At 39.6% G+C, this 23091-nt stretch overlaps 3 protein-coding genes across 3 annotated transcripts; 1 reads left to right on the top strand and 2 right to left on the bottom strand.

Annotated features, from left to right (window-relative positions):
- Positions 1-714: 714 nt before the first annotated feature.
- vamp1b (vesicle associated membrane protein 1b) lies at positions 715-5738 on the top strand. Its single transcript, XM_006802877.2, has 5 exons — positions 715-1461; positions 2482-2629; positions 2836-2994; positions 3404-3455; positions 3829-5738. Coding segments are annotated over exons 1-5 (378 nt in total). The 5' UTR covers positions 715-1459; the 3' UTR covers positions 3846-5738.
- A 3082-nt stretch (positions 5739-8820) lies between these two features.
- Positions 8821-12988, bottom strand: tapbpl (TAP binding protein like). The gene is made up of 8 exons (XM_006802876.3): positions 12880-12988; positions 12370-12579; positions 12011-12280; positions 11715-11915; positions 10409-10576; positions 10222-10325; positions 9585-9810; positions 8821-9124 (listed from the first exon to the last, which is right to left on the bottom strand). The coding sequence occupies exons 1-8, from the start codon at positions 12941-12943 to the stop codon at positions 9057-9059; spliced, it is 1311 nt and encodes a 436-aa protein (XP_006802939.2). The 5' UTR covers positions 12944-12988; the 3' UTR covers positions 8821-9056.
- Positions 12989-18010: 5022 nt separating this feature from the next.
- On the bottom strand, positions 18011-22841 carry c1s.2 (complement component 1, s subcomponent .2). Its single transcript, XM_087848257.1, has 11 exons — positions 22756-22841; positions 22183-22396; positions 21810-21987; positions 21575-21715; positions 20169-20374; positions 19931-20078; positions 19721-19839; positions 19426-19507; positions 19111-19316; positions 18804-19018; positions 18011-18606 (listed from the first exon to the last, which is right to left on the bottom strand). The coding sequence occupies exons 1-11, from the start codon at positions 22779-22781 to the stop codon at positions 18240-18242; spliced, it is 1902 nt and encodes a 633-aa protein (XP_087704383.1). The 5' UTR covers positions 22782-22841; the 3' UTR covers positions 18011-18239.
- Positions 22842-23091: the final 250 nt, after the last annotated feature.

Raw genomic sequence — 23091 nt, forward strand, 5'->3', positions numbered from 1 at the left:
GTTTGATAGGGTGGAGGCTCAGTGCAGGTGAAGTTCTTCATGCGGGCACTTGTGTTAAAACAGGGAAAGCACTTCCCCTGTCTCCATAGTGCCGTGGGACAAAAAGCAAACAGATTATTTCTTAATTTTTCTCCATATATGTCATCAAATTTTGAATAAACACTTCAAAGCTGTTCTTGCAGCTCAGACAAATGCAAGCTATTGTAAGGAACCTTGAAAAGGGAAAATTCCTCAATGAGACTAAATGTGACATCCTAAACAAGATCTTTCGGACATACTGCTTAACTGTAATTTTCTTTTTAACATCTGAAGAGCGTCACATTCTAGTATGTTTCACTTCATTGCTCTACTGACCTTTTTTTTTTATTATTTCCCTTGAGGCTTTTTCTAACTCCGCTCACTTTAATATGCATAAGATTTGATTCAAAATATGTAGGACTCCATTAGTTTTCAAACGAAAGCCGTTGCAAAGAAAAATGGGATACAGGATCCGAAAGAGGAGGGAGCTGGGAGAATCCCAGGCCAGGGAGGAAACAGTCGAGTCAACACTCTGTAGGCATTCACGGTACCGCAGTGTCGTCCCGCCGCCCTATCCGACACAGAGCTGCAGTACTGCAAAGTGTGAGGGGAGAGAGACGGGGGGAGGGGAGAGAGAGGGGGGGAGGGGAGAGAGAGGGGGGGAGGGGAGGGGGTGCCGCACTGTCGTTACGAGTCCAAGTGGTGAAGGCAGGAGCAGAGACGCATTATTGCAGTTGCCCACAGAGCCACTTTGCACGGACAAAACTCGCGTACCTCGCATGCAGCGCGCAGTGAGAGAGAGAGAGTGAAGAAGGCAATCAGAGACAACAGATTTCCTGTGACTGCACTTTCCCCCTTTTATTGTTGTTGTTATTATTATTATTTTATTTCAATCGCAGGTATTCTGTCAGTAGCTTTCAGAAGAGGCAACTCAACAACCAGCCAATCAGTGCTGCGTCTCAGGATCCAGGAGGGGAGCATCACTTGGAGGAGCCGGATGCAGCTCTGCAAGAATACAAACATCCGTGGATTTCTTTTGCATGGATTATAATTTGGAAGTACTTCCTTCCTGAGCTGGCATCGCTCCTTTTTCATTCCCTGCCCACTAATCTGGTCACACAGTGAATTATCACCCGACCTGTATACGTGTCTCAGTATTGCAGTACTTTTGGTGACGGCTTGCAGTATAAAAGCATCGCTAGAAGATCGGCTCCACTGCGCCAAGAGCCTCCGCCTCAGTTTACTGTCAGTGCGCCACTTCAGTCTGTTTACTAATTAAGCATCTGGACTTTCCTTTGCACACGTGCCTCCGCTTTTTCGTCTCTTCTGTAATCTTTTTGGGGGGTTTTTCTCTCTCGCGTTGTACTTCAGACCCTCCTGCCTCACTGCCAGTCACCCCTCCTCCGCTGCCCGTGAGTCAGTTCAAACAGCTGCATAGAAGATGTGAGTATTAATGCGGCTTTTCCATTGCGCTCTTAAAAAAAAGAAAAGAAAAAAAACCAAAAAAAAAAATTCAGATATCTAATATGTGGTGGCGGAAGAACCCACATTGAAACATGTTCATTTCTTTATTTTCTTCCACTGGCGGTCCGAAGTGAGATGATTTACTTTCAGCTTGAAGGGTTTTTGCTGACGCAAGCGAAAATATTCCATCACTGCTTCGCTGAATTATGTATTCAGAGGTTGACTTCTGTCTCATACAAAGCCCGAGACGGGGCTGAATGAGTTGTTTTGGATGTTTTTGTGTCAGATTTAATAGAAAGCAGCGTGTTTTGTGGTGCTGGATGAGTTAGAAGGATTTTGTGGGACTTGGGGGTCATCATCTGTTTAATGCTGTAAAACGTGAATTTTTAAAGGAAACTGGGTTATCAGTAGCTTCCTTAATGCAGAATTTCTCTTAAAAAATATTGTAAATTTTCATCCTGCAGGAGTTAGTTTATCATATATTAAACTGTCGGGAAGCTGCCTCTGCAGAGGTTTTTTGCTCAGGTTTAATTCTCCTTCCTCTCCCCTCCTGCTGGATTAACCGTTTCCTCAGTTCTGCCTCACCTTTTCTTTTCACTTCCACCCATCTCTCTGTAATCCATCATGAGCAACATCTGCCTTCTCTTTTTCTTCCTCCCCAAAATGTTCTCTCTCTTTACTCATCCACCGCCATCCTGTGGCCTACATAGCTTTTTTTAAAACCTCTTCCCCACTCTCTCGCATGCACCCCTTTCTCACTGACCCATTAGTTCATCATTTCTTGCTAACATCTCTGCCTACGTTTGCTATTTGCAGGTTCCCTTCCTGCAAATTACACTCTTGACTCTTACAAGCCTTTAGACAGGGCATTTTTCCTTCTCAGCATATTTCAAGTTTCTTTTCAGATTTTTATAAAAACCTATCCATTGTTGAATGTGAAACGTTCTGACTTCAGCCAATTCTTTCTCTCACAAAACTCTCATTGTTGTGCTTGGTCAGGTCTGCCCCAGATGCTGCCCCACCAGCTGGAGCTCCTGGAGCTCCAGGTGCCCCTGGCGCAGATGGAGCCCCAGCTGGCGCACCTCCTGGCCCTCCCAATACCAGCAGCAACCGCAGGCTACAACAGACTCAGGCCCAAGTGGAAGAGGTGAGCTGTTCTGAGCTTCTGGGTCGGAATGCATTCTGTGTAGAAAGTCACTGATGTAAAATATGCATGAGCTACAAACTGCAGAAGAATTACCACTTACGAAAACGACATTCCCATCTATTTTCCTCCTTTACTACCCCCCCCCCCCCCCCCCCAAAAAAAAAAAAAAAAAAAAATGCTCTCTCATCCTTGCTGGATTGGTCTAGGTGGTGGATATCATGCGGGTGAATGTGGACAAGGTTTTGGAAAGGGACCAGAAGCTTTCAGAGCTGGATGACAGAGCGGACGCTCTCCAAGCTGGAGCCTCCCAGTTTGAAAGCTGCGCAGCCAAGCTAAAAAACAAGTACTGGTGGAAGAACTGCAAGGTGGGCACATTACTGTGGCTCCTTTACACAGATTGGTAAAACAGAGAGAAACTTATGGTATCATCTGACTTAGAATTAACAAATTCCTATTAGTATGTGTTCTGGCATGCAGAGAGAATAGAGGACAACATAGGAATTTGTTAATGAGCTGCTGTAGAGCACTGAAGTGATACCTCAGGGGAAATGGGAGAAAGGCATCTGCTATTGTGGAGTTTTCACTCTAAACACTGAGGGGATTGTATAACTAAGCCACAACAAACACAAAGAGCCTTTTAAGTGTCATAATTGTTTTGTTTTGTGGTTCAGATTGGTTTCTATTCTGTTCGAACATAGTGAAACCCTAAAAACACAGCTTCGTGTATTCTTCTGTTAAAGGATGAAGTCTAAAATTTTCATCTTTTTTTTTCAGATGATGATCATGATGGGTATCATTGGAGTTATTGTGGTTGGAATCATATTCTGTAAGTAGTTTCATTCTGACACCGATGCAAAAATTTCCACAATTAACTGATTACTTTCAAAATGTAGATAACCATCATGCGTCGACTTCCCACTCAGCATGGCTATTTCCACTTGCGCACGTGAGAAATTTAGAAATCACTAATACATCAGTGTTAGAACTGATACTGATGGGGTTTTTTATTAATGTAAAAAAAACAAACCCCATCAATATTATACATATAAGACAACACCAGCATAATATTATTTCGGCTTTAACAACCCCACATTCCTACATAAGGAGAGGTCAGTGTGTCCTCTGCCTGTTTAGTTTTAATGATGTGTTGCCAGACTCATTAAACTAATTACTTCTTTCCCTCTCTCTTTAATTCACAGTATACTTCTTCCACTGAGCTCAGCTCATCAGTACAGATGAATATGGACTTGAGGATAATATGAAAGGGGAGAGGCAAAAAAAGAAACCCAAGCGCTGCTCCTCAATTTTGTCAGTCCTCTCCTTCCTCTCTTCACACAGTCTTCCATCAAACCATCTTGCACTTAAACATTACATTAGTGTTTATAGATGTCTCTGCTCTCTTCGTCCTCTTTCCCTCCCTTTCCTTGCTGCTTTCTTCCACTGTTTTGACTTGAACTCTTGCTCACTCTCCGCTGCCTCTGCACCTCATGTATTATTGAAGGACACAGCAGGCAGAGTCAAAAGAGGAAGGAAGGAAGAAAAGGAAAGAAGGTAGAGGGAGAACACGTGGGGCTAAGCACGCTGGTGGGGGGTGTACAGAAGAGTCTTTCTACACCGAGTACGCCAAAGCTTATTCATATGACGTTTTTTTGAGAGTTCAACATTTGTAAATTGATACTGACATGCATAACTAACACACATCTTCTGTCTGCTGCTTCCACAGTTGCTACTTACTAACACAAGGTCATGTTAGATTAAGATTATGCTAGTTTCTGTTGTTTGTGCTTGTGTGTATCTGTGATCCAAAGCATTGTAGCTAAAAGCTTTCTTCCACTTTTACCTGGTAGGCTTTGATTGGTATTTTTTTCCCTTTCCTGTCTAACTTTCACTCACTTAAGTCTTTTTTTTCTGCAACCTCCAGTGATAACAAGAAAAGAGAAATGCAAAATAGGGAAAGAGACTGTGTGAGAGTTTAGGAAAGGAGGAAGTGATTCAGGGAAAGGTAGTAGGAGTACTGCAACACATTTCTACTGCATAAATAGGTAAAAATTTAAATCCGGACTGAAAAAGCAGAATGTTTATACCACATGCATGGAGGTGGCATTTTAGTAATAATATGCACAGCAATTAAGTCACACGAGCAGGCACTTACAGACAATCTAACGAATACATGAACTAACTGCTTCAGTCCAAAGGAAGGCCTCTTAATTCTGATTTGCAGAGAGTCCCAGCCATAGACAGATGAATGTGTAGCGCCACATTTCAAACAGGTAGAGACACACAGTTGTTTTGAGAGTTGTGCTGTCAAAGTGTTTAATTGTTGTTTAAGTTGTCCAGAAAACAGAAAAAGAGGAAAGAGGATATGATTTTGGAAACCCTGAGCCACCTGGTCGTCCCACCGTCACTGCTGACTCACATAAAAGCACCCATCTGTCATCGACAGTATGATAACGGCCAGTGTGAAGCTTTTGTTTCTAACCTGCATGGCAAACGGTGTCCGTAGTTTTGCCTTTTTGTGTAACCTGTGTATCTGCCATTTCTGAACCTTACTGCCGACTGTACATTTTTTTTCTTAGTGGTTTAAAGGACCTATGTACAATGTCTTTCTGATCTGATAATTACTGCTTATGCAATGCAACAATGCTCAAGAGTTTGCCAACATTTTGTTAAGATCACTTGTGTTGGACAGTAAAATAATATCCAGAGACTGCAAACAAACTGCTACTGTAGTGAAAAATGAAAACTTAGTATTATTCGTGTTGTATGAGTAGAACTATAGTACACATCTGTCAGTTTACGCTCCTGAAAACAGGTTTATAAATTCTTTCAAGTTTTTTGAGGGGCTGTAGGATATGAAGTTTATTTTCCTTACTTTGGACTGATATTCAGGGTTGATAAAACGCAAAGGGCATTTATGCATAATTGTAGCGGTTAGCCAAAATTATCTAATGATACTGTGCAGTAATATTATTAGATAGTTAACATGGTACATGAGAAGATGTTTTGTGATTTACAACTTGGAACTACTGGAAGAGATGCAACTGGATTTAGGAGAACAAATGCATGTTTACCACTTTTTGCTGATGCCAATAAAGAAATCATGAACTGACTACATACTGACTTTGATTATATCCTTTGGTTGTGTTATAGCATCTAAAAAACTAAAAGAATATAATGAAATGTTTTTTCCTCAACAAAATCAAAATTTTCACAATTTAATTTCTTTATATATTTTACATTAATTGTAATATTCTAAGCCTTTATCATTTTACTTTTGATGTTTAGGTCTCAAAAATCAGAAATCCAGTTTCACAAATTATTAGAATATTTCATTTAGAGTTTGAGTAAATTATTAGTCACACAGTATACTGTAAATCAGCGGTCCCCAACCCCCGGGCCTCGGACCGGTACCGGGCCGCGAGAGTTGAGGCTCAGGTGTGAAATGTATGGTTTTAAGGGTTTTTATCGGTTTTCAGCGTTATTTTGTTATCGTTTTTATCGTTAACTCGGTTTTCCTGGGTCTTTTCACGTGTGTTACGAATAAATCTTCTTTTTTTCGGTACCGGTACTAGTTTTATTTTGTTGTATTTATCCGCGACACCTTAAAGGCCGGTCCGTGAAAATATTGTCGGGCATAAACCGGTCCATGGTGCAAAACAGGTTGGGGACCGCTGCTGTAAATAATATGCATCTTTTGCTCTAGTTCAATACACACAACCACAATCATGGGGAAGATTGCTGGCTTGATTGTTGTCCAGATGATGATCATGAGCAGCCTCTATATGGAGGGCAAGCCACAAGATGTCACTGCTGAAAAGGCTGGCTGTTCACACAGTGCTGTGAAGAAGCATCTTTATAGAAAATTGACTGCAAGGGAAAATTGTGGCAAAAGCGACAGAGGTGACTCCAAGTTTGAGAGGATTGTTAAGAAAGGTTTGTTCAAAAACCTGCAAGAGCTTCACAAGCAGTGGATGGAGGTCTCTGTCACCACCGAAAATCTATGGAGTATTGTTAAGTTGAAGATAAACACCTGAGCCAAATATACAGACAAGCCACGTCCAAATCAATGCAGTCATTCGTGGTAAAGGATATGAGTGTTTAGCATTTTGAATTACATTATGAAAATGTATTTCATGATGTTGTATTTTTTAATGACTTTTTTTAATGACTTCAATCAATTCCACAATGTACAAAGATTGATCAATGGAAATTCCTTAACCATTGTCACAGTATCACATAATCCTTCAATATTACAGGTACAATAAAATAAAATAAAATCATACAAAAACTGCAGGATAAAACAAATATATATATAGTACCAAAAATAAGAAGTATAACAAAAAACTTCTCAAATTCCCACTTTAAGTATAATAATCTACATTTATTGGGTCTATGTACCATCTTTCACTGAAGTTACACACCAAGTCACACATTCAAACTAAGGCTTGTATGGCAGCATCACTCCATCCTCCTTAAATGTCACAGGGAGCATCAGGATCTCCACTAGAATATAAAACAAAGTTCTGCCAGGCTTCTGAATTATTGAATGTACAGTAAATTCAGCTGGTAAGTGGGATTTAAGAGGCTGAGAGTGTTTAAATAGTCATACCAATTTTTCAGTAGAGACACAGAAAAAAAACCCTTTCCCACTTTATATTGATCAAAAAAAGTCTAAATAAGCCCCAAATACTTAAAGCATAATTTTACACTCAAGGAAAAACAACTTTATGTTCATTTAAGGTGCTTTCAATATTGTTGCTCTTTAAAAAAAAAAATTCTGGACCTTTGTGGGCTCCTGGGAAAAAACATAAAGTAAATAGTTTACAAAAATATTACAGAGACCATGTCTCAGGTAATAAATACTCATAGTGCAATTGCGCTATTAGCTGCTAATACAAATCGTGTGGACCTTTCATGTCTGCAGAAGATGAAAACACCTACCATGAAAACACCACACCATTATTTTCTACCTGCAAACAACAGGCCCCCTGACAGCAACCATACTGAAAGCTGTGAAGGGAATAATTCCATGTAAGGGAGTTTGCTACTGTATAATTGTGTTGTGTTGTCGTATATGAAAAAATTTGCACTGTTGGTGAATAACATAGTTTGGGATGTGATCTGTGGGTTTTAATGCAATTTGGCATATTACAAGCTTCAAACTTGCATAGTGCAAAAATAGGTTGGTATTAAAAATAATAAACAAAAAATGTATCATGTTTAGAAATTTCACAGCTATGTCATAAATAGATCAGTTACCATATGCATAGCTTCCCCCCCCAAAAGTTTTTTGTACGGGTCAAAATTTTCCCAGATGTTTACAAATTATATATAAATGAAACGTAAACTAAGATTTACAAATGTGCACAATGATTAAAACTTTCACTACTTGGGTGCTCGATCCACACATAAATAAACAGAACAGCTCATTACACTGGACTAGGAAACATACATAGATGCCATATAGTAACCTAGATTGCTATCCATATCAACTTAATCATATATAATCAAAATATACAAGAAATTGTCAGCATATATTCACTTCAGAGGAAGAGCCATAGAGATGTCTCTCCACCCTACATAATCCGTAGTATGATGTGAATACTACTGGCTATATAAAAATTACGTGTGCATGGCTTTTACAGTTGACCTTGACTGGAGCGCCTTTCTGAGCAGCCTGAAGAGATTCTCCACTCAGAGAACCTGGGTTACAATGTAACCAACAGTTCGCCCATCTGCAGCTGCACTCGGACTGTTGTTCCAGCAGGAGTATATCCAGCATGTTGCAGCAGCTTATTTAAATCATATATTGGCTTTCATGGGCTAATTTATGGCATCTGTAATTAGTAAATAAAATCAACTAAAACAAGCACACATATGAATCCACAGGAAGCCCAGATGTACCAGTTGTTTTCTCTAGCACTTGAACACAGCTTACATTTGTGGAACTATGTGAACATCACAATGTGAAGTCTCAAAGCCCCACTGTGCATATCAGAGGATTCATGCATGCATATTTAAAGATCTGCATGTGAGAATAAAGAATGTTACAGGAAACTTTCTAAAAGTACAAATTATCAAATTTATAAAGTCGAACTGTAAAATTTGTGTAAAAATTCTGACTGTTTATTCAGGTTTGATATATCCATTTGTAAATTAGTTTTCCATGTGTTCCAATTCCTCTGTATTGAGTCTTCAAAACTTACAAATCATTGTACACATTTATAAATTTTAGTATACACCTGTTGATCACATATTACACATTTGTAAACCACTTGAGACAAGTTTTAATCTATACTTTTGTTTTACAGTTTCTAGAAAGCTGGAAGAGTTGAACAAACCAGTGGAATACCTAAAAAAATAACTTAAACACTAAAATGACACAAAGAAACTTTCTAGTCTCCAGTCACGATGATGTAAGTGAAATTTATCCCATGACCTGATAGAAGAACAGTACAGTGATGATCAGGAAGCCCAGTATCCACCAATAGGAATCTGCGGAGACACACAAAAGTTTTGTGGATAAGGTTAACATCAGACATAAATACAATCACCCTCATTATAGAAAGAAAAATGTTTACACTGTTTCTGAAATAAATTGTCATGTTGAATTCATCAACAAAGTCAACCAAAGTGTTGTGCATCAAGGGTGCTAAAAGTGATCTGTAAATTGTTACATTTGTAACACGTCAAGGCCCCAAATGCTGTTAAGCCAACTGAAAATGTGGAAAACACCTTGTTTAACTACAACTGCCAGTTTCTATATGATTGAACAAAAACTGCCGCTGTAGGATTTTGTTAGCTCAGGACCGAACCAGAGTTGTTTTCTATAGAAAAATATAGAAATAGCAATGTCAGACTTGTCATCTATTTATATTCCACTCTCAGCAAGATAATGAAAACCCTTTGATAATGGTAAAAAAAAAGAAAAAAAGTGTTAAATAGATATACATACCAGGCTCAGGAGGTTCCACCACCACACTAACAAAGAGCGGTTCTTCTAGAGCTGTGTGGGAGACCTTGCAGATGATTTTAGTTCCTGGGACGGTGGTGGGAGGCACAGCTATGTGAGAGGACAGGGTGAACGTTCCATCACCGTGCTGCCGATGACTGGACAGGGAGCCCTGATCTATAAAGAGCTGTGGCTCTGTGTCCGTAGGAGAGAGGGAAAACCACTCGATCTAAAAAACAGAAAAGAGCAGAGAATTATGACCATAATCCATAATGCCATTCATTTAAATGTAGCCTTAGGAGCTAGTGCAATTCAAAACAACACAAATGAATAAATATGGAAGATAACTTATTATTAAAACAGCAAATAAAGACTCTTTTGATTAACAAGATGAAGAGCATTGGTACGTTTAAAAATATCTACACTTTCAGGCGTCCTTAGAGAGACTTTGAGAGAGAGGCTGGTTTAAGGCCTGCAATAACTGCTCTATTAAATTCCTCTATTTCATTCTGATTGAGAGAAAAATCTCCTTTCATAAACTTGATAATATATTAAAGTTACTAATAAGATTGGTCTTTAAAAGGATGGTGTTAGAAAACAGTAATGGGTAACAGTTACATCTCAAAACACAGTTACTGACGTGAGAATCCAGTGGGTAGTATTTACTGCTGTGACAACTTAATTTCTGGGACGAACTTGACTTTAAAACCAACTTCTCCACTGAGAGGGAAACATCTGGAGGTTCTATGGGGAAAAAGTAAGAGAGAAGAATTAACAGAATATCAACGAAAACAGCGGCTGAGGATTAAGATCAGAGTGAAACTTACGAATAATGCGAAGTTGAATGACCTGCTGGGAGTGGAAAGGACCAAGACTGACTGTACAGATGTAGGTCCCCTCATCTCCAACCTTCAGCGTGGTCAGAGTCAAAGACGCGTTACCCTCACCAACAACCTGGGCAGCATTTATGCTTGAGCCGGCCCTCTCACCATCCACTAAACAGACAGAATAATAATTATTTGATGTTTCTTCAGTTCGTGCTCTTCACATCATCTCCACATGTGTGCTTTAATCGCATCTGCCTGTCTGTCAGTAAATTAGCAAGACTAAACTACTGAGCAGAATTTCATGAATACACAGAGGTGAATTGTGGGTAAAGGATGAACATATTTAATTCCTGAATGACAATAATTCCTTTCAAACTATAAGATAAATGTCGTTTTAAATGAGGTATGTAAAAGGCATGTAAAAACTTTATGTAATTAAAATCCAAATCTAGTTATATGTACACTGACACTGGAGCTGGTGCAGGACTGAGATCACCCACTGTCACTGTGATTTCATATGTTTTAACAGTTCTTCTGAGGTCCTGAATTATTTATAAAATAACAAACTTGTACACCTATTTAAAATCTATTTATTCAAATACAACTACAAGCAGCAATGTGGGGTACAAAAAGTGTGAAGGTGAAATTATCTTCATTTTACAGGTGGCAATAGTAGTAAGACAGATGCATTTTGTTTTTTCAGTGTTTTTTGTTTGTTTGCTTGCTTGTAATCTTTAAATACATCCATAAAGTTTGGTTCCAATACCATAAAAATCTTTTCATATGACCTCACTTCCTGTTTGCTAGCTTCTCCACGGATTAATATTTTTTAAAATCTCAAATAACTTTTGAGTTAACTTTCTGATAACTTTTTGTGGTAACTTTACACAAAGATAGTAAAAATGCTAAGATGCTAAAGGTCATCTTTGGTGACAACAGGCCTGAAATAAAAGTCAAAAATTGACATTATAATCTCCTTTACACTTGCCTCAATACCATTGTCTAAACAATTAATAAAAATCAGACATTTGGTTCAAAACTTACATACATAAAGAAACCCATGGCTAGAAACTCACTGAAAACATTCAGAAGACTGTCACTAAAATCATCCTCCTAAGATCACTAGAAACAATCATTCAAAGCCCCTTTTTTTAAACATATATTTGTAAAGTGGGATGCCACTATTGAACTATCACCATCCTGAGTACCATCAGTCTTAAAGCCATTAAAATAAACAGTGTAGGTTCTCATTGCCAAACCCTGCATTACACACGCAGATACACCTGCTACCACCTACAATGCTCACCTATCGTGCTGCCTTCTGTATCATCCAGCGCCCTCTTCATTTCAAGCACCTTCCTGCCTTTACCTCTGTGCTGCAGACGCCACTCAATGCCCACTTCCTGTGCTAATGGCGTGTCCTGCTGCTTGAAGCCACAGTTGAGGAGAACATCACTTCTCAGAGGGGCAGACACAGACTTTATGTGGGTGAACACCACAAATATCACTGAGGGGTAGAAAACATTTGAGGATGATGTATAATCTAATAAAACCACATAAAGCTCCTTTGTATAAAATGTGATATTAAACTATGGATCTCACAGTCGGTAAGCAGAGTTCCTGACTGGCTGAGAGGAAGACCCAGCTTGCTTTGCATCAGGGTTGACTCGTCTTTCTCCACCTTCAAGGTCTCCAGAATCAGCGCAGTGCTGAAGTCAACCTCATCCACACTGAGGGACACCATGAAAAAGACCCGATCTGAGTTTTCCTCCAATCCCCGAGGAGAGTAACTACTTAATTCGCACATCACTTCCTGCTCATTGCAGTCTGCATGGAGCAGCACGTTTGCATTGGGGATCTCAGGGGATGATACTGTTACAAAGAATAAGAGAAGAAGTTCATCACAGAGTTGTGCTTACATTAAAAGGAAACTTTGAACAAAGAGGTGGCAAGGAAAAAACCTTCGGCCTCAAACAGGAGGAGGTCTGGATCAGGGATGGAGGGAGGAACAAACGGAGTGAGTTCTTCGAGTGATTCGTCGGGGCCCACAGTAACATCTCGTAAAATAAGAGTGGCTGGAGTCCGAGTGAAGTGACCGCCTCCCATTCCACCAAGTCCACCTCCCTCCTCCACCAGAGTGCAGGTGAGTACCACATCTGCAACTCCATCAGCTGAAGAAACAAGGAGAAGAACAGTTCTTAAAAATCTTAGTGCACCAGCATTTAAGATAGAACCACTGTCTGGGCTAATAGAGAGAAAAGATCAGAGCGCTCAGGTGTTTCGGTATACTGAGCCCTTCTATTATTCTGCTGCCATTTTAACCTAAACACTGTTAATTAGAGGTTCAAAAAATACTCCCTTTTCCCAGAGCTCTTCGGTTATCAGCAAATACTTCTGTTAAAAGCTTTAATGTCGAGCTCACAGTCACGTCTCTACAGCCAGTGCTTAATCAATGAGATTTATGCTCTTACCATAAACGCACGTCATGAGGTATCCAGTTAAAATGACTTTAATAACCATCATCATCCCCACCATAGTGCAAGTGTTCCCAGGTTTTTTGTAAATTAAAATTAGAAGGATATCAAATAACTGCTGAGTGCACCACAGCACTTTCACTTTTGATTTCAACAACTATCACCGCATTATTCAGGAGTTTACTGCCTAGAGTTGTTTATATCCGTTCTTCGCTCCATCGATGGCGAGCATCATACGTACTGGACTTTAAATTTAACGCAATTTAAAAGTAAACGATAAAGGTAGTTCAAGAGTCTGTGCAGCTGTTTCTTTGGCAGAAGCATGCGCACTGCAGCAGTGGGAGAATGAAAGTGAAAGCAAGCAGGTAGCGTCGCCCAATGACAGAACAGAGGCAGGTCCGTCATCGGTCACTGCGGAAACAAGCACAAACGCTCATTTTAACACAACTCGACGACATAAGTAAAATATATGGATGAATGAATGAATAATTAAGTAAATAAATCTTCTTTTGTCTGTTTGATTTTAAGGTTACCAAAGTGGATCATGGATAGGGACAGGGACTGTCCATCCATGTGGACTGGACATCCATGCTTTGTCCAGTCCACACAAGCATGTCTCCAAACCGTTCAACCAGGGGTGTCTCTACTGTGTCCCTCTGATGTGCTCATTTCTTATAGACCCTAATTAAGACTTAGATTCTAAATGTATTGGTCTGTTTTGCTTGCTGAATTTCTCCAAGAATAAATTGTTACAGGATTTTATCCTGGGCTCTGTGTTGGCCCTGCGACAGCCTGGTGACCTGTCCAGGGTGCACCCTACTTCTAACCTTATGGTACTGCAGCTCAGATAGGCTCCAGTGTTGCTCAAGTTCAGATATTTATAGACACAATATGCCCCCTATGTTTTGCTCCTAAGCAAAATGATTAAATTCCTGCATGTCTCCTGCTTCACCACTGAGAAATGCACATACTCCAGTTTGCTTGTTTGAATCTGACTGTTATCCATGTTTACAATGCAAAAGCAAAACACCAAAGCCTGAAACAAAAGTACAGTGGGATGCAAAAGTTTGGGCAACCTTGTTAATAGTCATTATTTTCTTGTATAAATTGTTGGTTGTTACAATAAAAAAATGTCAGTTAAATATATCATATAGGAGACACACATCGCGATATTTGAGAAATGAAATGAAGTTTATTGGATTTACAGAAAGTGTGCAATAATTGTTTAAGCACTGTTGTCATTTTATTGATTCCAAAACCTTTAGAACTAATTATTGGAACTCACATTGGCTTGGTAAGCTCAGTGACCCCTGACCTACATACACAGGTGAATCCAATAATGAGAAAGAGTATTTAAGAGGGTCAATTGTAAGTTTCCCTCCTCTTTTAATTTTCTCTGAAGAGTAGGTACATGGGGGCCTCAAAACAACTCTCAAATGACCTGAAGATGAAGACAAAGACTGTTCACCATCATGGTTTGGGGGAAGGATACAGAAAGCTGTCTCAGAGATTTAAGTTGTCTGTTTCCACAGTTAGGAACATATTGAGACAATGGAAGACCACAGGCTCAGTTCAAGTTAAAGCTCGAAGTGGCAGACCAAGAAAAATCTCGGATAGACAGAAGCGACGAATGGTGAGAACAGTCAGAGTCAAACCACAGACCAGCACCAAAGACCTACAACATCATCTTGCAGCAGATGGAGTCACTGTGCATCGTTCAACCATTTGGCGCACTTTACACGAGGAGATGTTGTATGAGAGAGTGAAGCCTTTTCTCTGCCCACAGCACAAACAGAGCCGCTTGAGGTTTGCTAAAGCACATTTGGACAAGCCAGCTTCATTCTGGAATAAGGTGCTGTGGACTGATGAAAGTAAAATTTCGTTATTTGGACATAAGAAGGGGTGTTATGCATGGAGGAAAAAGAACACAGCATTCCAAGAAAAACACCTGCTGCCTACAGTAAAATATGTGGTCATCAAGACAACGACCCAAAACACTGCTCAAAATCCACTAAGGCATTCATGCAGAGGAAAAAGTACAACGTTCTGTAACGGCCATCTCAGTCCCCAGACCTGAATATTATTGAAAATCTCTAAAGAGAGCTGTCCATGCTCGGAAGCCATCAAACCTGAATGAACTACAGATGTTTTGTAAAGAGGAATGGTCCAAAATACCTTCAACCACAATCCAGACTCTCATTGGAACCCACAGGAAGCGTTTAGAGGCTGTAATTTCTTCAAAAGGCGGATCTACTTCATATTGATTTCATTTCTTTTTTTGTGGTGCCCAAATTTATGCACCTGCCTGATTTTGTTTAAACAATTATTGCACACTTATGGAAAATTCAAAACATCTACAGGTATTTCATGTTGAAGCCAAGTGAGATCTATAGGTTGGCACTCGAGTGGAGAAAAGCATAAATTGGCGAATGTTCACAAGAATCAGCATCTTCTGCTGGCAAGCATATGGACATAATGATAATGAATGAGGTGAATATGATCAAGTGTAGAGGATCAAGGCAATGGCATTGCTGTAGTGTGACCAGAAACACAGGGGAGAGCTGGAAGGTTCTGATTAGATCACATGAAAATCTGCAAATCAACACCATAAGAGGAAGGGGGAAGTATTCAATAAGCAAATATCAAATAACACATGCAACTGAATATTTACCTGTTAAATTTGATACAGGTTGCCCGTTACAACATAACTATTTGAAGTCATAATTGCCTGGTCCTGCAACCATGCTTGCTCTCCTGGCTCCATTTATACTCATGATATACTTTTACACTACTAAGGGGTTTTGCTGTCTGACAACAGACTGAAGACTTAAATGTGTGATTAAATGCCTTTATACTAAAAACAGATTGTTACCTGGTATGCACTCAACCCACCAGCTGACAATCCCAGCAGCCCAGTGTCTCTGTCACCCTGGCATGAGTCCTTCCCACCTTCAGGGAGTTCAGCACAAAACATGTTATTTGTTAATTCTGGTATTTCATGTGTCTCCTTGTGGAAATACACATGCTCATTATTGAAAGACCAAAGCCCGAAACCAGCGTGAAAACAAAAATACAGCAGTGACTTCCTGTAAATCTTTTCCACAAAATTAGTGAAATTTATACATGTTGTTACTTAGGGGAGAAGAACAAATTCAAAAATTTATGAGGAAAAAGTTTTACTCCTATTAAATAAATATGATACTTTAAAAAAATCTAATGTCTCTCATTTCAGTTATGTGTGTAGCACCCTCCTCTGGCAAACATATGGGCATTGCACATGAGATTATGAGATCTACTTTTGCACTCTGATCAAGTCAGTACCATTGCTGTAGTCTGTACTGCTGGAGTTGTTGTACTCAGGGTGAAAATAGACTGAGCTGCTTACTGAAGAGAGCGCTGAAATGTTCTGATATCATTAAGCTACATAAAAATCTGAAACCAGCAGATACAGAGGTCCCATTGCTTTTGCAGGATGAGAAGATAAGGTTGAGAATATTGGGGAGACTGGATTTGTCCGTGCATGACAGGCTCAGTGTTGGACAGCTGCCGGCACTCGCTCACTGAAAACCACAGACACCTGGAAAAGTGAAAAAATCAGAGCGCTGGAGCTGAGTCAGTCGTCCAAATTTGATGCAAACAGAACAAGAGCAAATAAAGTCAAAGGAGCTTGCAAAGAAAAGCGTCTGGACTTCTTTAAGTTGCTTGAAGACGTTTCACCTCTCATCCGAGAAGCTTCTTCAGTTCTAAGGTCAAATGGTGGAGAGTCCCAGATTTAAAGCTAGTGGGAGTTTCCCCCCACAGAGGGACAAAAGGACCCCTGATGATCCTCTAATCGCCTGAGCAAGGTGTGAAAACGGGTGTGGGTCCCAATCAGCCAGGGTTTCGGGTGAGCTCATTGTGAAACCTGGCCCCACCTTATCATGCGAATTCCTGAGGTCAGATGGCCCAGGATGTGAGTGGGCGTTAAGGCGTCTGGGGAGGGAACTCAAAACTGGATTATAGATGGCAGACAGTTGGTGTCGTAAACCACCGCCTCTGTTCAAAGATGGTCGCTCACAGTGGACATAGATGGCTTCTTTCACTCCTCTTTCAAACCATCTGTCCTCTCTGTCCAAAATGTGAACATTGGCATCCTCGAAAGAGTGTCCTTTATCCTTAAGATGCAGATGGACTGCTGAGTCTTGTCCTGTGGAGGTGGCTCTTCTATGTTGTTTAAATCTGGGACTCCCCACCATTTGACCTTAGAACTGAAGAAGCTTCTCGGATGAGAGGTGAAACGTCTTCAAGCAACTTAAAGAAGTCCAGACGCTTTTCTTTGTAAGCTCCTTTGACTACAATGACCTGGATGACTGAGAACCTTCACAGACACAAGCGCAAATAAAGTGATGCAATTGATGATTTTTATTTTCAATTTAACATCAACTTTCTTCTAACACCAAACTGGTTTCTTCTATATTACTAACAATTTGCTCACTTTGTTTAATTTTAACAGCTTCATGTCTAGAACATTGGTTGTAGACGGAGCATAATGATTTAAAAAAACACCATATAACAAAAAGCTCTAAAATCTTGATAGGCTTTGTGAGCTAAATTGGAAATTCACAAAAGAAAAAGAAAAGTCTTTAATACAAAAAACAAATTAAAAAATCTTCATCACACTCACCAAATGATGCAGTGGGTCCAGCCCATGTCTGTAAAGCTCTGGCATTGATTGAACTTCCAGAAGAGATGTCTCAGTCTGGAATGAACCATGACTGTCACACAGAAGATGATTAGCTGTATTTAGCACTGGAATTTGAACTGGACTTTTTGTCGTCAAGCTTCTTTTTTTATCTTTGTTTGTTTTGGCAAAAACAAGTAGAAACATGATCTGTATGTGAGAAAAAATGCCAATAATGCCTCGAACATGGTTGCACATAAAAACCAAAAGAATTTAAGTTCGTATCAAGTACAAACCTGTAGAGAATGAGCCAAAGGAAAAGCACGTGGAAAGAGAGCGGGCCTTCTTTGCATATAAAAGTATTGCTTAGTAATGTTAGGGTGGGATGAAATGACTGATGATGTGTTTATCATTTTCAAAGTGGGAGGATTTGAATAATCTTAGACACAAGAATAAAACCCATGCAGATCTGATAACTATCTTTATTCAAACGTAGTAAAAGACAGGCGTTGCAGTGATTTAAAGATAATGCATTGACTTACAGACAGTAAATCAATAACTGAATTTATATAGTTTTTTAATGATATATAGATTAAAAATTCTCAAATCAAACTCCACAACAGAGAAAATTTAGTTTATTATGCAATTTTTTTTCTCATCGTGTATTTACACCTTGTTGTTTTGAATTACTGTAACTTTAGTTCTCCTGCATGGTCTTCTTGATCCAGTTCAGGTAATTAGCGACTCTGGTATAGACTCCATATGTGCCCTTTCCTCCACACTCAACCCCCCAGCTGACAATCCCAGCAGCCCATTGTCGCCCATCTTTAGTCAGAGTGAAGGGGCCCCCAGCGTCACCCTGGCATGAGTCCTTCCCACCTTCAGGGAGTCCAGCGCAAAACATGTTATCTGTTAAGTCTGGTATGTTGTTCCTTCTTCTCCTTACTAAACTGATTGAATCCCTGCATGTCTGCTGGTCCACCACTGGGAGATAAACATACTTCAGTTGATTTGTTAGAATGCGACGATTATACTCGTTTGTAACACCAAAGCCAGACACCAGCCTGAAAGAATACAAAACACATTCATTGTGGGTTCAGTAAAAAATTTTTACTAATCCAGAACCTAAAAGATAATAGCTTGTCAACTTAAATTGGTTAACAAACAACGAGAGCACTTAAAAGTAACATCAAATTTTATACAGTGTAGATGACATTAAAGAGACCGCAAAATCATTATGACACAATAGCAGTTTGTTTACCCCATCACGCCAGTATCATATGTGGCTCCTGGTTCTGGCAAACACACTGGCATTACAGATGAGTTGAATGTGAGTGTGTCTTCCAGTTTGATCAGGGCAATGTCATTGTTGTAGTCAACATTGTTGGTGTTGTTGTACTCAGGGTGAACATGGATTGAGGCAGCAAACAGAGGAGATTTTCTGAGGGCTTTTATCTCATTAAGTCCCATGAAAATCTGCAAGTCAATATCATGAAAGGAAAGATTTACCAAGCGAATCCCAATCAGACAGAGATCATAAAAAGTAATGCTCACAGTCAACTACTTACCCGTACAGATTCATTTGATACCGCCACTCCCCTCTCCACTAGAGAATGGGCTGCTGTCATAATCCACCGGTCTCCAATCACCATGCCTCCTCCCCTTCCTCCACTTACAATCAGTAGCACTTGCCAGGGGATTGTATTATCCGGAGCGTCTTGGCCTCCAAAGATCCTCTGATACACATTGATGTGATTTGTTGGCTGACCACAGACTGGATAAGATGAACAGAACTCAGGTGCATGCAAGCAAAGGCTTCATGCTTTCATTTTGAAGTCCTAAAATTGTTATTAGAGTATTTTATTTTGACAGCACATCAGTACCTTCTATGCAGGTTGGGAGAGGGAGTTGCCACTGCCCGTCACTTTGACACATGGCTGAGAATGTCTTAATCTCTTGTTGTCCCTGAAAATATATGACTGTTACACACGTTTTCTAATTGACAAATTCACCGAAGAAAAAAACGAAAGAAAAATGAAGAAAGATCTGCTTCTGTTGCTCAAACACAGACACATGCAGATAGCAAAAAAAACCTCTATAAATATCCTGTGAGGGAAAAGAGGCTGTTAATAAAGTTCACTGATGCACACTGTAGTAAACAATGAAATGTCATATTACCATCATCAACTTGTATTCTTGGTCGCAAGTGACATGGATCGAGTCTCCACTAAAGTATTCATTTAAATCAGGAGTGATCCTGCCTTTTGTCACACTCCCTGGGTGCGGGCATTTCACCTCTGTAAAGAATGCAGCAACCAAACATGAATGAACAGCATGAGAAAAATAGTTTTAAACTGCTAACGTGGAAATGCCACCTCTCCTCCTCACCATGTGTGCTATATTGCAGGCTCCAGCCGTTGCTCAGACCTTCCTCCTCAGTGTGGTAGTCCAGCCTGACTGTACTGGAGTTCGTAACTATCAGACCAGGACTCTTTGTTCCACAAAATCTCATAGCTAATCTGCCTGGAATGGTCACCTATGAGGGGAAAAATAGTGGAAGGCTACATACAGACCAGAGGAGCATGGTTTGTAACTTTTAATCCCTGTGGGTACCGCGAGTCGTTACCTGTAAAAAGTGACCTTGGCAGCTTGAACCATGCTGATTATCTTTATTATCAATGTGAAAATTGTCTCTGAAGTTGAGCGTCACGATGTATCTGGGCTCCACAGAGATGATGTACTTGCAGGAGAGAAAAGGGGGTGAGGGTTTAGGATACCCTGGACTGGTCAGATGTCCTTCATGCTTGTCAAAAACACACCCACCACAGGACGCTGGGCAAGAACCAAAGGTTAGTATAATAATAACAGTAAGAGAATCAGTAATCAGCAGTGTTGGTCAAGTTACTTGAAAAAAGTAATCAGTAATTAATTACTGATTACGTCCCCAAAAAAGTAATCCCATTACTTTACTGATTACTTATTTTCAAAAGTAATTAATTACTTAGTTACTTAGTTACTTTTTAAAAACATGATTTACAACCTGAATAGGTGATAAAGCGATAGATCTTTCAGCCCAATTCTACTTTTTCTACATAATCCATCATACAAAATGTAATCAAATGGAAAAGTCTTTTTTTACTTTATGCATGAAGCAAAATTTTAATTATATGCACCATTCTCTGACTGGAAGAAATTATTTTAACATTTAAACCTATTTTCTGCACATTCAAGCACATAATATATATCTATATATATATATATATATATATATATATATATACATATATATATATGTATATATATATTTGTGTTTACACTCACTCTTTCAGATGCAAGTAAAACACAGCAGAAAATAAATAAAGTCAAAGACTAGCGGTCCTTTTGCTCTATTTTCACCTGTAAAGCAGGAGTAGAGTAGGCGGAGGTTTATCCTGGTGCAGGTGTGCCGCAGCGGTCAGTGGAAGGATACCGCAGTTTCTCTGTGAGTTTCTCATTACGACGTAGCTACTCGGTGCTTGCTTGGAAGTTTAGGGTTTTTTTTTTTTTCGCTGTAAAAAGAAGTTTTCTTCCCACGCACAGCGGACACTAATGTTTTTGTCACTTTTTACGGAATCAAACTCAAAATAAGGTCAGTACTTCCACGCTTTAAACGCTGCACGCTCATACTCTCTCCCGCACTCGATATATGATCCACTGTTGATCTGCACACAGCTGTTGTCACGAACATCACACTCGCTTACCTCACTGTCATGAGACATTCTCGCAAGAAAATCACGGTTTTAGTAACGCAGTAACGCAGCGTTCCTACGGGAAAGTAACGGTAATCTAATTACCGTTTTTGCAATAGTAATCCCTTACTTTACTCGTTACTTGAAAAAAGTAATCGGATTACAGTAACGCGTTACAAGTAACGCGTTACTGCCCATCTCTGGTAATCAGGATACCACCTCAACCATATTCTAGCGACTGAGCTTCATAGTATGACAAGTATTAATGTACAAAAAGGCCTCATTTCTTGTATTCGACACTTACACAGACATGTGCGCTGGTCTAAATGAAGCTTGTAACCGCTGTGGCAGGAGCAGTGGTAGGACCCAGCAGTGTTGATACAGATTTGAGAGCAAAGCGGACCTGAATCCAGTCCTGGGTCTGTTTTGGAACACTCGTCTATGTCTATTAAAAGAATATTTACTGTGTTAAACTTTTCCTGAAGCTGTTGATGAAATAGTACATTAATGGGAGTTGGAAAATTTCAGGAAAACTGTACCTATTGCCTTATATGTGGCAGAAAAACCAGTATGTTGTTGATGCTCTGGTGTAGAGTCGCTTGTTTGGAATACAAGAGTCAGTTTGTTGCCTGGAAAAAGGAACGTCTCGCCACCATGGTGATCAGTAGAGTTTTCCTGGTGACAAAACTTTCCCGCAACCTTTTCATCGTAGAAAAACTGGAAAATTAAGTCAAAACTCATGTTAACAAACTGCTTTTGTAAAAACACAAAATTCTAAACCAACGTCTTAATTCAAATTAACTTCCAGTCAAACTGAATGAATGAATACACTAAAATTGAAAACTGCAATATAAAAAGTTTTGTGTCTTGTTTGAAATATTTTTTAAATTCAGATCTAATCAAAGCTCTGACTGTGAGAGAGTCTTGACTGCAGTCTGCAGAAGCTTTAATATCCAGATGTGTTAAAGACAGCTGGATCTGGTAACCCCTGGGAACCCAGAGGTCCCATTGCTTTTGCAGGTGGGGAGGATAAGGTCGCGGATATTGGGGAGACTGGATTTGTCCGTGCATTTCAGGCTCAGTGGTGGACAGCTGCTGGCACTCGCTCACTGAAAACCACAGAAACCTGGAAAAGCAAATAAACAGAGAGCTGGAGCTCAGTCAGTCGTCCAAAGTTGATGCAAACAGAACAAGAGCAAATCAAGTGACACAACCGCTGATTTTCACTTTAATTTTAACATCAACTTTCTTCAATCACAAAGCTGATTTCTTCTACATTACTAACAATTTGTTCAACGCCTTCAACTTTAACAGCTATATGTCTAGAACATGGGTTGTAGATGAAGCATAATGATTAAAAAAACATCATATAACAAAAAGCTCTGCAATTCTGATAGGCTCCATGAGCTTAATGAGAAATTCACCGAAATAAAAGAAGATTCTTTAATACAAGAAACAAATTAAAAAAATTTTCATCACACTCACAAAATGATGCAGTGGGTCCAGCCCATGTTTGTAAAGCTCTGGTGTTGATTGTACTTCCAGAAGAGATGTCTCAGACTGGAATGAACCACGACTGTCACACAGAAGATGATTAGCTGTATTTAGCACTGGAATTTGAACTGGACTTTTTGTCGTCAAGCTTTTTTATCTTTGTTTGTTTTGGCAAAAACAAGTAGAAACATGATCTGTATGGGAGAAAAAATGCCAGTAATGTCTCGAATATTGTTGCACATAAAAACCAAAAGAATTTAAGTTCGTATTAAGTACAAACCTGTAGAGAATGAGCCAAAGGAAAAGCACGTGGAAAGAGAGCGGGCC

This window comes from Neolamprologus brichardi, chromosome 11, assembly GCF_056152115.1.
Source record: "Neolamprologus brichardi isolate AB-2024 chromosome 11, ASM5615211v1, whole genome shotgun sequence".
Lineage (NCBI taxonomy): Eukaryota > Metazoa > Chordata > Actinopteri > Cichliformes > Cichlidae > Neolamprologus > Neolamprologus brichardi.

What these genes read in the sequence shown, in the direction of transcription:
- vamp1b (XM_006802877.2), top strand. An exon ending in CTCAGGCCCAAGTGGAAGAG is followed by an intron (nt 2,630 to 2,835) that starts GTGAGCTGTTCT and finishes GGATTGGTCTAG; the next exon opens with GTGGTGGATATCATGCGGGT. An exon ending in ACTGGTGGAAGAACTGCAAG is followed by an intron (nt 2,995 to 3,403) that starts GTGGGCACATTA and finishes TTTTTTTTTCAG; the next exon opens with ATGATGATCATGATGGGTAT.
- c1s.2 (XM_087848257.1), bottom strand. Translation starts at nt 22,781, where the DNA reads ATGGGCTGGACCCACTGCATCATTTT. An exon ending in CCTGCAATATAGCACACATG is followed by an intron (nt 19,840 to 19,930) that starts GTGAGGAGGAGA and finishes CATTCTTTACAG; the next exon opens with AGGTGAAATGCCCGCACCCA. An exon ending in TATGATACTGGCGTGATGGG is followed by an intron (nt 18,607 to 18,803) that starts GTAAACAAACTG and finishes GTATTCTTTCAG; the next exon opens with GCTGGTGTCTGGCTTTGGTG.
- tapbpl (XM_006802876.3), bottom strand. Translation starts at nt 12,943, where the DNA reads ATGGTGGGGATGATGATGGTTATTAAAGTCATTTTAACTGGATACCTC. An exon ending in CCTCCTGTTTGAGGCCGAAG is followed by an intron (nt 12,281 to 12,369) that starts GTTTTTTCCTTG and finishes TCTTTGTAACAG; the next exon opens with TATCATCCCCTGAGATCCCC. An exon ending in TACAGAAGGCAGCACGATAG is followed by an intron (nt 10,577 to 11,714) that starts GTGAGCATTGTA and finishes CTGTCTGTTTAG; the next exon opens with TGGATGGTGAGAGGGCCGGC.